The 12,651-nt window shown below is 38.2% G+C and overlaps 1 protein-coding gene across 2 annotated transcripts in view; it reads left to right on the top strand.

Moving 5' to 3' along the window:
- The window catches only part of Epg5 (ectopic P-granules autophagy protein 5 homolog), a 121,170-nt gene that overhangs the window by 27,546 nt on the left and 80,973 nt on the right, over positions 1-12,651 (top strand). For both annotated transcript variants that reach the window (XM_023714574.1, XM_023714568.1), the window contains exons 10-13: positions 2,175-2,330; positions 6,247-6,404; positions 9,355-9,509; positions 10,790-10,930. In XM_023714574.1, coding sequence (XP_023570342.1) covers positions 2,175-2,330; positions 6,247-6,404; positions 9,355-9,509; positions 10,790-10,930 — 610 coding nt within the window. The remainder of the gene's footprint in view (positions 1-2,174; positions 2,331-6,246; positions 6,405-9,354; positions 9,510-10,789; positions 10,931-12,651) is intronic.

Here is a 12,651-nt window from a genome sequence, read left to right as displayed (position 1 = left end):
ACTTGAGCCTTTTACAGCTCATCGTATTAATATGAATTTACTTTATATACCTCATTTTTATACTTTTCTGCTGGATGGTTAAGACCAAGATATAGCAAGACCTATATAACAAGAAATGTAACTTTTGTATCTGGTAAGGTCAGCCAAGTACTCTCAGGATTTATCTTGTAGCCCTGTACCACCCTTTGTACATACTTTTGTCAGTGTCTGATATGAGGATGAGTCACGGCCATTGCTTGACCAATTTGCTCTTTTTTTTTTTTTTTTTTTGCAGTGCCGGGGATTGAACTCAGGACCCTGAGCTTGCCAGGCAAGCACTTACTTTACTGAGCTGTCTCCCCAGCCCCTGCTTTTGCTTTGGAATTGAACTTTAGCTGTTAAAAATTGGTCATGATTCTTTCATGTCTTTATTTTGTTTTTTGCTCTTTTAATGTATTTAGTACAGGGTCTACAGAGTCTCACTACACAGATCAGACTTGTAGTGATCCTTCTTTTTTCAGCCTCCCAAGCATTGGGATTTTAGGCGTGTGCCACCATGCCCAGTCTCAGTTGCAGTCTCAGTGTGCAGGCCAGTACAGCACATGGGGTTTCCAGTCTCTGTGCCTGCCTAAGCAGTTCTAATTCTTGTTCAAATTTATAGTATATAAAATGTTTGGAATTGCAAAGCCTTACTCAGTGGCCACTGTATTTGAACTGGGAAAGCATTATTATATAGTAATTGAGTGAAAGGTGAGTAGTTCAAAATACAGTTTTATTTTGAGGATGTGTACTGCTTTTTCTTTTCTTTTTTTATATATTTTGAATTACTTATTTATTGGATACAGGATCTTACTATGCAGTTTAGACTTGTGATCCTCTTGTCTTAGCCTCCCCAGTGCTGGGATTATAGGTGTGTACCACCATGCTGGTTGTACCAGGGATTATCAGGGATCAGGTCCTTATCCTTACCAGGTGGGCGCTTAGATTGCTGAGCTATCTCCCCAGCCCTGTACTGTTTTTCTTTAAATTAATTTTGTATTGTCCTCACCCTTTCTGTTTTATTAGCAGTCTTTACTGAACATTGTCTATAGTATACACATAGCTATTATTTTTTCCACCTCCAGAAAAATTACCCATAGAACTATAAAACTTTCCCTACTTTTGTTTTCAGCACTGAGATTTTTATTCAATTATTTTAGTTATGTATTTATCAGCTTTATGAGGCCAGGTAAAGGATTACAGGCTCCTCATAGGCTGGGTATCACTTTTAAGTGTGGAACAAACCTTTGGTGAATGGTAAGGAAAATGAGATTGTGGAAGGAGGGATGGTTGGTGACCTGAAGGTTTAATGTCTTAAAAGCTGAAAGTTTGTTTGTTATTAGAAATCCATTCATTTATTCATTTTCTGGTTGTGCTTAATAAATAAGGCCACATATAAAATTTGTTTTTTAGCTCAATTGTATGTTGTATTGTTGCATGCTTATTAGGACTGTGCTTTGCCATTTTATTCCTTAATAACTAAAAGACATTGTCATTGTTCTAAGATCACTATTCAGCCATCGTTATTTGTTCTTAGCATTGCTGTAGGACTCTCTTCGTACCTGACTTTGGCATTACCATAACTTGTATTTGTGGTTCCCATGTTGAAGTGTGCAGAAAGGTCATTCAGAGGCTGTCTATAAAATACCGACTTTTAAGCCCCACCTGATTTTGTAGGTCACAAAGCTGGGGCCAATTATTATGTAAATATTTGCGTGTTTTAATATTATAGTGTTATAGTTATTCTCTCTTTGATTTTGTCTTCTGTGTAGTTGTCACATGTTCTTATTCTTTTCAGCTGCAGAGCATTTTTCCATATGTTCTTTTTAATGAGACCTCTCTGACTCCCAAGGGGGATACCCTTATTGCTGCACATTTTTCATCTTCAGATATGCTTTATTTCCTGCTTTGTTTTTCTCATTGTCACTTAGCAGCTGTGTGACAAACCGTGTTTTACATTGTGTGTTTGCTTTTCAATAAATGCAGGCTCTAGGCAGGAAGTTACTTTCTTTCTCCTCATTATACCTTTGTAACAAGGGAGATAATAGGTGCTCAATAAATCTATGTTTAAATGCATTAACTTTACAAAGGTGAGGTAAACATGCAGATACTGGTGAGTGAAAGGAAAGCTCTGAATTGTCTTTTTTCATGCTCAGGATGACCCTTGGTTATGTGAGTGACCACTGGGCACAGTTCGTGAGCCATAATGAAGGCATGGGAGTGGCCCTGCAGCCCTATTCCTTGGAGAAGCTACAGGTTGAATTTGATGAGCTGTTTTTGAGAGCTGTCCTGCATGTGCTGAAAGCCAAAAGGTAAGATACGCCATGATAACAGGTGAGCCTTTCTGGCTAGTAAAAGATTATAGAGTGGGGCCGGGAGATAGCTCAGTAGAATAAGGTCCTGTGTTCAATCCCCGGTGCTGCAAAAGATAAGATAAATGATTAGTGTGAGAGTCATTGATTATAGAGGGCTTGTATAGTATTACCTTCGTGTATTTCTATTTTTTTTTTAAGCTTGGGTAAATCTTTAACCCTTTAGTTTCCCTATATGTAGTATATTCCTTGTATGCTGAAATGATGTTTTAGGCTTCTTTCTGTTTTAAAACATCTCTAATGTGATGTGTCAGTTTTGCCACCCCTGAAATTTTGGGAGAGGGCAAAACAAGGATGAATTCATCCTTGTACGCTGAATTTTTATGCTTACTCTGAGGGACAGTTGACACTTAGTATAGCACTTGGTACATCATTGGCTCATCTTTCCGTTAGGGCTTTACAATATAGAAATGTCACACAGTTCTTGGTCTCTCTTTCTTTTTTTTTTCCTTTTTTTTTGAGATAGGGTTTTGCCGTGTAGTTTAGGCTGGTCTAAAACTCACTTTGTAGCCTAGGCTGGTCTTAAACTTGCAGTGATCCTCCTGCCTCTACCTCCCAAGTACTGGGATTACAGGCATGTGCCACTACACCCAGCCTCGGTCCCATCTTGTTGTGTAAATGTTTGTTATCTGTTCCCAAACAGAAATCTTTTTTTCTTTTTTTTGAGGTACTAGGGATTGAACTCAGGACCTTGTACTTGCCAGGCAAGTGCTTATTCTACTGAGCTGTCTCCCCAGTTCTCCCAAACAGAATTCTGTTTGGGCTGCTTCTGTCAGCAGGATAAATTTCAGGCATAGCCCGAGTACAGCCGTGCAGCCTCTTTGCCTTTCCTGAGCCTCTGACCATGTGTAACAGCAGGTTCTGCCACAAGACACTGCTCTTCTCTAGGAGACGTGGGCTAGCCACTGACAATAATTCTCTTAGCCTAAATCCAAACCAAACGACAGAAAACAAAAACCTAAGCCACATTTGTTGCTTGTCTGCCATGTAGACTGAACTGTATCCTGTTTTGTGAGGTCACTCTTTGTCCTCTATAATTTCTATTCATTATTTTGGGATCTGTTATGTTATAGCATCAAGTCCTATAAGGATTTGCATAGTTAATTAATAAAACAGAAACCTTAGGACAGTTTCTTTACCTCTTACCCAGGAGTCTTAACTGTTCCATTCCTAGATCACTGCGGGCCTTGGCCATTGTAGCTGGCCTAATTTATTTATTTATTTGTGTGTGTGTGTGTGTGTGGCCAGCTCAGCCCACCAGGGGGCGGGGCTGGCTGGCATGTGGTGCTGGGGATTGAACAGAGGTCCCTGTGCTTTGCTAAGCTTGTTCTAAGTAGGTGCTTTCGAACACTGAGCCATCTCACCAGCCCATGGCCTAGTTTCATAGAAGATTAGGCAAATACTATTTTAAAAAAATTTTTTCTCTTAATAAGTTAGTTAGCTTTGTAATTTGTTAGTTTCTAGGTATACTGAAAATAAACACCGGTTTTGAATGTGTTTTAAAGATTTCTTTAAAAGTGAAAATATTCACATGGAATTTTAATAAACATCTATTGTGTTAGTTTTTTTTGAGTTACTGCTTTAGGTAGCAGATAATTAACATACAAGTCTCTGGTTATCAACTGGTTAAAATAAAAATGGGATAAGACTTGGTTTCTGCTCTCAAATTATTTGTAGGCTAGTCTGTGTTTGTAAATTACAGTACTTAAGGTGTTTCTCACAGTGTGCTTTAAGAGTGAAGTCCTTAAGGAGAGTCACATGGAGAGAAAACATTCTCTCAAGCTTTCACAGAGAGCACATTGGCCTAGCATTGGCCGTGACTCATCCACATGGCTGACACTGACAAAGGTTCTACAATCTGAGGTACAGGATCTCAGGATAAATCCTGAGGGGATTTCACTGACCTTCTCAGACCCAAAAGCTACAACTCTTGTTGCATAGGTCCTGCTTTACCTTGGTCTTAACCATCCAGCAGAAAAGTATAAAAATGAAATATAAGAAGTAAAGCCATGCTGTTATGTTGAACTGTGGGGGACTCAGGTCAACAATTTCTGACATTGCCAGTCATGCGGACGACCCAAAACTATTATGGGCTACTGGACTCTTTTAGAATATTTTGCTGAGTTTACACACCTATAATATTCAAATAACGAAACTTAACAAAAAAAGGGGATCCAGATGAATGTACATTTTGTATCTGTATATTCAAAGTGGTTAGGACAGATATATAGTTACATTCTCTTAATGAATAGAGTGATTTGTTCTAGTGGTGTTTGTAAATAGGATATCATGTCCGCATCTTGTACAGCAATTAACCACTAGGAAGAATGTATGCAATGTGTTAATTATTGAAATTGTCCTACCAATTTGATTTGAAACTGTCTCATTGCTGTTTATCAATAAAATTATGGGGGGGGGGAAAGAGTGAAGTCTTAAGCCAGGCATAGTGGTATATGCCTGTTATTCCAGCTTTTTGGGAGGCTGAAGCAGGAAGATTGCAAGCTTGAGGCCAGCCTGGGCAACTTAGACTTTGTCTCAAAATAAGGTTAAAAAAAACAAACCTTGGGCATATAGCTTAGTGGCAGAGCACTTGTGCAGCATTCGTGAGGCACTGGGTTCAGTCCCCAGGATCAGGAAGGAAAGAAAAGGAAAAGAATCACATGAGTCTGAGTCACCAAGATGAACATAAAAGGTGCAAATTCTTGTGACCTACAAAATCAGGATGTCTAGGTAGCGCTTGGGAATCTATTTTATACAGTCTCCTGGTGATTTTTCTGTCTACTAAAATGTGAGAACAACTAGTAGAAGGTACGGTAATGCCCAGATCAGGTATGAGTGGAGTTCTGTGGTAATGCAGAGGTGGAGTTCAGATGAAGGTGTCCTGAATGAAGGACAATGCCAGGAGTTGTAGGACATTGTCAGTGTATTTTACCATTTGGAATGCAGAGAAATATGAGCCAGACTGTAATGTGGGAACCTCTGAATCGGAATGAAGAGGTTTGAACTTTATTCAGTAGTCAGTGAGGAGCCACTGGACAGTTTTGATTCCTCTCTCACCCACTGCTCATCTGTCTTTGTGTGTATACAGGTGAACATGCACACAGCTTAGCACATATCCCATGTAGGTACAGTACCTCAGATCTTTAAAGAATCTCTGATTCAAAACCATCTCTGCCTTTTGCTATTCTGTCTTGTAGCCTCATGTATAAATTTGGAATAATATCAATAGCTATTGCTTTGATTTTATTTATGATGGAATGGAATGAGTTGTTAGTAAGCGCAGATTGAATATCCTAATCTGAAAGTGTCCAAAATCTGAAACTTTTTAGTGCTGACATATTACAAGTAGAAAACTATTTCATCTGTGATGATAGGTTGAAGTCAAAACAGGTACACCAGAAATATTGTATAAAGTTAACTTGCAGGGCTATGTGATAAGGTATATATGAAGCAAATGAATTTGGGGTTTAAATTTGGTTCCTATGCTTGATACATCTCATTACACATGTGGAAATATTCCACCCCCCATCCAAAATGTGAAACATTTCTGGTCCCAAGTTTTTTATTTTTATTTTTTTTTGATAAGGGATGCTTAACCTCTTTGTGTGTGTGTATTTCATATATATGTGACATGGCCATCAGAAGATTAGCAGTACCTGATGTACACTGACTGTTTCATAAATATTTGGTATTCTTGTTTTCCATCACGGAGGTGCTTATTACCAAGGCATGCTAGAAAAGTTGTGGCACTGTGATGTAAAATTTCTGTTTATCTGTAAGAACTGAAGGTTTGTTTCTGCTTTCTTAGTATGGTGAAGCTAAGTAATATTCAAAATTCCACTTTTTTAAAACACAGACTTGGCATTTGGCTTTTTATGTCTGAAATGCCCTTCGGGACGCTCTCTGCACAGATGCTCTGGAAGCTCTTCTACCTCATGCACCAGGTGGAGCATGGGAACCTGCAGCATCTTGGCCCTGCCCCCCCGCCTGCTGAGTGCAGAAGGCAGCTCCAAGGTACAGCTTTGGAGGAGCAGGCAGCTCCAGCTTTCCCTGCCTTTGCATGTATCTTCATAGCTTTCTTTTCTTTTTGGAGGAACTAAGAGAATGTGTTACTCTGCTGTTTTTGAAATTCAAGGCACTGTTTCATTGTTGGTATTTATTAAGTATAAGCTAGCATATCTAAAATTAAATTTGCTTTTTTTTTTTTTTTTTTTTTGCAGTACTGGGGATTGAACTCAGGGCCCTGTGCTTGCCAGGCAAGCACTTATTCTACTGAGCCATCTCTCCAGCCCCTAAAATTAAATTTGGTTAGTCCCAAACAGTACATCAATAAATATAACAGTGAATTTCCTGATTTAGGAATCACTTATTATTATTATTTTTTTCTTTTGTATTTAGGACAGGGTCTACAAGGGTCTCCCTACTAGATCAGCCTCATAGCGATTCTCCTGTTTTTCAGCCTCCCAAGTGCTGGAATTACAGGCGCACGCCACCATCCCCAGACTCAATCACCATTTCAGGCACACCCTGGGTCGGGGCTGGCACGGCACACCAGGGATTGAACCCTTCCTGCTGCCTCTGCCTAAGCAGGCGCTTTAGTGCACTGAGCTATCAGGCCAACCCTAGGAATCACTTTTTGTATATATGAAATTATTCTAGTTAGATTAACAAGCTTATATTTATTGTCTGGAAATTTGTCAAAGTTTTGTGCCCTCATACTCCACTAATCTCTTTTTTTATTGTTTTATAAATTAGGTAAAGAGGTAGATAAACTTACTTTTTTTTTTGCGGAATCGGGGATTGAACTCACCCTTGCACTTGCCAGGGAAGTGCTTATTCTACTGAGCCATCACCCCGGCCCTTAAATTTACTTTAAAATAATAATTTTGGTGAAAATGTGATAAAGTTCTAATCTTGACAATGAACTACAGGGTGTTTATTTACTTTTGTTACAATATTAAAAAAAAATAGTATTTACTTGGATCTGTTACCTTGTATATTTAAAATATTGGGGAGAACACAGCCAGGAATTTCACAATGATTACATCTCCAGCCTCTTTATCTATTTTTGTTAATTTTTAATTTTGAAGTAGAGCCTCGCTAAATTGCCCAGCATGGGTTTGAACTTGAAATTTCCTTGCTTCATCTATTTCTGGATTGCTGAGATTACAGATACATGACTTAACAAGGCTTTCAAACAGACAAAAAACATGATTCTATTCAAGCTTTTAAATGTGTAAAAGAAAATCACAAACTTAAAACATCTTAAAGATTGTTGAGTTTCTATTTTGTTTTTTTGTTTGGCACCAGGGATCCAACTAAGGACCTTCTGCTTACCAGCAGGCGCTTATGCCATTGAGCTATCTCCTTGGCCTGAACTGCTGCTATTTTCAAAGTATTTTTTGCAGACTTTCATAGTTTTTTTTTTTTTTTTTTTTTGTCTACATTTTTGTCTCTATCTAGATTGGTGTACTCTTGTTTCTAGTCCCCTCCCCCCACCCCCCATTTGGTTTTGGTGTTCTTCATGAATCCACTTTTGTTATTCTGTACAGAGGTAATCTCAACTCTTACGTTCTGCTTCATAAAATGTTTCTGTACTGCACTGGAGAGGTGCTTGCTTTACTTTGTTCCTGTAGTTGCAGTAGGCTTGCCAGTGAGCCAGGTGAGAGCATTTCACAGCTTTTGTCTGCTCCTTGGCAGCTCACGTGGAGATAAAACAGTGCAACACAGAAAGCAGACTTTTCCTTTGGCAGTGCCTGGGATGGTTAGCAGCACCACCTTGCATAGTTTAGTCTTAGTTAGGTCTCTTCACAAAACCACCTTCTTCCATTGAGTACTTACCCATCTGCAATGCCTATGTTGTGCATTGTGGCTGTTCAAGAGCCCAGTGCTATAACTGAAGTAATTTTAAACCAGGAGGAGGAAGTAACAGCCTGGTCTTACTGTAGACCTTCAGATCCTAAGCAGGAAGCTGTCATTCTGGATTCTAGGCTCCTGGAGTCCTTTGATCTTCTCCAGTCTTACAGCCTTTATCAGTTGGCTCACAGGTTATAGTAGAGAAATTTCATTTTCCTAATTAGGTTTAAACCTTGAGGGCCTTTGCATTCAATGTTCATATATTAATTTTGCATCTTTAAATTTTGTTTTCTTTTTTTTTTTTTTTTGAAATAGGAACATATTTTTTAAATGGACTAGATTTTTTTTTCCTTTCTACAATTTTCTTTTTACAATACCCAGTTTTCTGTTATGTATCACCAAGTTCATACTGCCTCCTAATGACAAAATATTATTTTCACAGCAGCCTTTAAGAGCTAGACAAAACATTGTATATGTCAGTGTTTTAGTCATGGTTGTGACTAGTTTTTTTGTTTTTAGTATTCATTTAAGGCGGTTATCTTTTATTTGGGATTCTATACTATGCCATTTGCTAGCTGAGACAGTTCATTGCTAGTGTCTTCATTCCTGTGATTGACAATTACTGAGGGTCTTCAGGTTGCCTGTGAAGTCAAGAGTATGCCTTTGAAGGAGATTCACCTGATGACAGTTGTGGTGCTTTGCAGTTCACAAAGTTCTTTTTTTTTTTGGCAGAACCGTGGATTGAACTCAGGCCCTTGTGCTTGCTGGGGAAGCACTTATTCCACTGAGCCATCTCCCAGGCTCCACACATAGTTCTTTACTGGTGACATATCATTTAATTTTCTGGAATAACCTTTTGTAATTGACAAAAAAACTGAGGCTTGGAGATGTTAAATGTCTCCTCGGAGGCTACATTATATTTAAAGTTTGTTGGAAAGAAAAAAAGTTTGTTGGAATTTCAGGGGCCATATTGTCCAGCTTTTTTCCTCATACTTGTAGAGGACCTTTTGAATCTTTAAATATTTCTTAATAGCCTTTCTCTCTGAAAGAGTAATTAAAGTATATAAATTTATTCATTTTCTGCTAATTTCTTGATATGAACTTGCAGACCCAGAACATTTTGCGAACTTTGAGAAGTACCTTTCTTCTATGAATAGCTCTGAAGAAATTTGCCTTCTAACTACCTTTGCTCAGATGGCTCAGGCCAGAAGAACCAATGTGGATGAAGACTTCATAAAAATTATTGTTCTGGAGATATATGAGGTTGGAATATGAAGTTCTGTAAATTAAATGTTTTGAGTTGTCCATTTCTTTAGATATTTTTTTAAAAGTATGGCTTATTGTCTGTATATGGAAGGGGCTAGAGAATCAAAGGAACTCTGTTTTGCTATAGGAAGTTTTAAAAGTATGAATTATACTTTCTCTGTACTGTCTGACATTGCTACTTTAGTTTTTGTAAGAATAGACAACATGGCACAGGTAGGCACTTACTTACGTATGTATGGTTTCTATACTGTTTCTCTTACTGTCTCCCTTTTACTTTCCACTTCTCCATCCCTGCCAGCAACATTGAAACAGGGCCTATAAACCAATTTATGTGAGATGGTAGAAAGGATATTAAATTTAAAATTGAAAAATCTGAGTTTTAGTTTAATTTGCTATGAATTTACCATGTTACATTAGAAAAGAAAATATATGGCTGGGCGTGGTGGTGTCTGTCTGTTAGCCCCAGCTGTGCGGGGGGCTGAGACCAGGCACTTTTCCTGTGTGTTTCTGTCTTGGAGCCAGCCAGTTGTAGGCCAAAACTGTAGGCTAAAATAAACCTCTCTTTCTCTAACTGGTGGTCTGTTGCTCAGGGAATGGAAAGCGACTGATACACTTTATCTTTAAAAAAAGAGAAAAGAAACAGCACTGTGGGCTAGTAATGAGAATTATAAACATGCACCACCATGTCTACTCTCTAGTGCATTCTTAGGTTTTTTATTCCTTTTATTTTCTGTTATTTTTTTGTTCTGTTTTATTGTATTTTTAAAATGCTAACCATTGACATGAGTAGATTGTAAACCATGCATTTCCATGAAATGAATTATGATTTTCATCATTTTAGCAATTTCTTCAAAGCTAGAAAAACTTTCACACCGAAGGGACTGTTTCATTACTCCTGACAAACTGTTATTTTCTTTTGAGATAGCATCTTGCTATGTTGCCCGGGCTCTCTGCACTATCCTTAAGTGGTCCTCTTTGTTGTCATCTGCCCCCCACGGGGGTAGCTGGGAAAGGGTTATAGGTGTGTTCCACCATGGCCCTCTGGATGCATGTTTTAATCCAGCACTTGATGCTATTGTTGTGAATAGTTGACATTTTCCTGCAGTCCCTTTCTTCCGCCCAGTTTGCTGTCAGTTTGCTCTCTGGAGTTTCTGACATCTTCTGAATATAGTTTGAACTGAGGCTTACTGTGAGATTCTTTTCATGTTTGAAAAAACTATGGAATCTGTTCTGATTTATAATCGGTATTAAAGTGCCATCTCTCCACTCCCATTTAGGTATCTTACGTCAGCCGGTCCACCAGAGAGACTTTTTCAAAAGTTGGTCGAGAGCTTTTGGGGGCCATCACAGCTGTGCACCCTGAGATTATTTCTATCCTTTTGGACAGAGTTCAGAAAACCATTGACCAGGTTGGAATGGTGAGCACACTGGCTGTTGTCATTGTCGTCACTTTTTAAATCTTAAATTAATGAAGCAGTGGCAGAATTAGAAGGTTGCTGCAAATGATGGTGTCACTGAAGGGTGCAAAGGGAAGAAAGAACTGATGTTAACTGTCACTGTGTGCTGAGTTCTGTGGCATGTGCCACAAGCTACTGCCTGTAAAAAACTGGAATTGGTTCCCTCAAATCTCAAAATTCACTTTCCTACCTTCTTCAATAACAGGCCTTTTAGATGATCTTTAATTAGGAATTTTTGTCTCAATAATTCTTTGGGTTTCCCTTGTTACTGAGAGTTGAGCTGCATTCTCAGCCCTTTTACAATGTTTATTTTTTTTATTTTGCAACAGGGTCTGGCAGTTGTCCTGGTAGTGCTCAAACTGAGATCTTCCTGTTTCAGCCTTATAGAGTGTGGAATATAGGCATGTGCCACTATACCTGGCTTGGCTTTCATAATTTTTATACTTTATATGTAGAGAAAACAGCTATAAATGAAAGGAGACCCTATTGAGGTCAGTCTAATGCAAAATTAAAAGTAGTATATTTCTAACATAAAAGTATTAGCTGGGTCTAATGGTGCAAGTATAAGGCCAGCTTGGACTACATAGTGAGTTTAAGCCCAGACTGCACTACATGGCAAACTTTGTCTTTAATATGTGTGCTGCTGAAGCGAGCACTAGACCTTGTCTTTAAAAAAAAAAAAAAAAAAAAAAAAAAATTCATGTAAATGTAATTAAAAATATTAATTTAGGTTGAACATGACACAGATGTTTATTTCTATCACTCCCGTTTGCAACCTTTATGTAGTTTTTAAAAACATTATTCAAATATAATTCAAATAAATAGGTGAACACTGGCTGGAGAATTATACATTGAGTCACATAATTTTCTCAGTTTGAGCTCATCATGTTTTTCCCCGTTTTTCTGGTTTTGACAATAACTACATTTTTAGTTTGGCATAATATGTCTAGTAGTAAACTGTATCTCGGAATATGCTTAACTGTAAATGTAAAGATAGGAACCAGTTTTATTTAGAGTAATGTGTAATATGCCTGTACTATCCCTTTGTAATTTTCTTGTGTTCTGTTGAGTTTTTTAGAGCCCCTATGCGTTCACCATAGACAATGATGGCTTTGATTTTGGGCTCCCTTGCTTCAAGACACTTGCTTCGTAGCCTGGGAATGAGCTGTGGCTTGGGTCTTTGAACTTTCACTGATGTGTTTGGTGTTTGCCTGAAGATAACCTTTTGTTCTAGAGGCTCAGCATGAAAGAATACATCCTGTGTGGAGATCGCTCTTGGTTAGATAGCTGTTGATTAGGACCAAACTATGGGAGACCTTAGAGGATAAAACTTTACAGGTGTGTTTGCTGACAGCCTGCAAGTTGATGTCCTGTTAGTGGAATCCATGTGTCTTTTCATGAAATCTCATCAAGGAAAATTAATAATTTCTTTTGGCTTTCAGTAAAAACCTCAGCATACTTTAAAAATACATTTTTTAAATCTTTTTTATTGAAAAAATTCTTACTAAACTATTTTTTTCTTTTTTGGTACTGGGGATTGAACTTGGGACCTTGCACTTGCCAGGCAGGTACTTACGCCACTTGAGCTATTTCCCCAACTCCTTCCTAGAATTCTTTTTTAAATATTTATTTATTTATTTATTTATTTTGTGTGTGTGTGTGGCCAGCTCAGCCCACCAGGG

The sequence above is a fragment of the Octodon degus genome, unplaced genomic scaffold (genome assembly GCF_000260255.1).
Source record: "Octodon degus isolate 3935 unplaced genomic scaffold, OctDeg1.0 scaffold00003, whole genome shotgun sequence".
Taxonomy (NCBI): domain Eukaryota; kingdom Metazoa; phylum Chordata; class Mammalia; order Rodentia; family Octodontidae; genus Octodon; species Octodon degus.
This window is presented reverse-complemented; position numbering and strand designations above follow the sequence as displayed.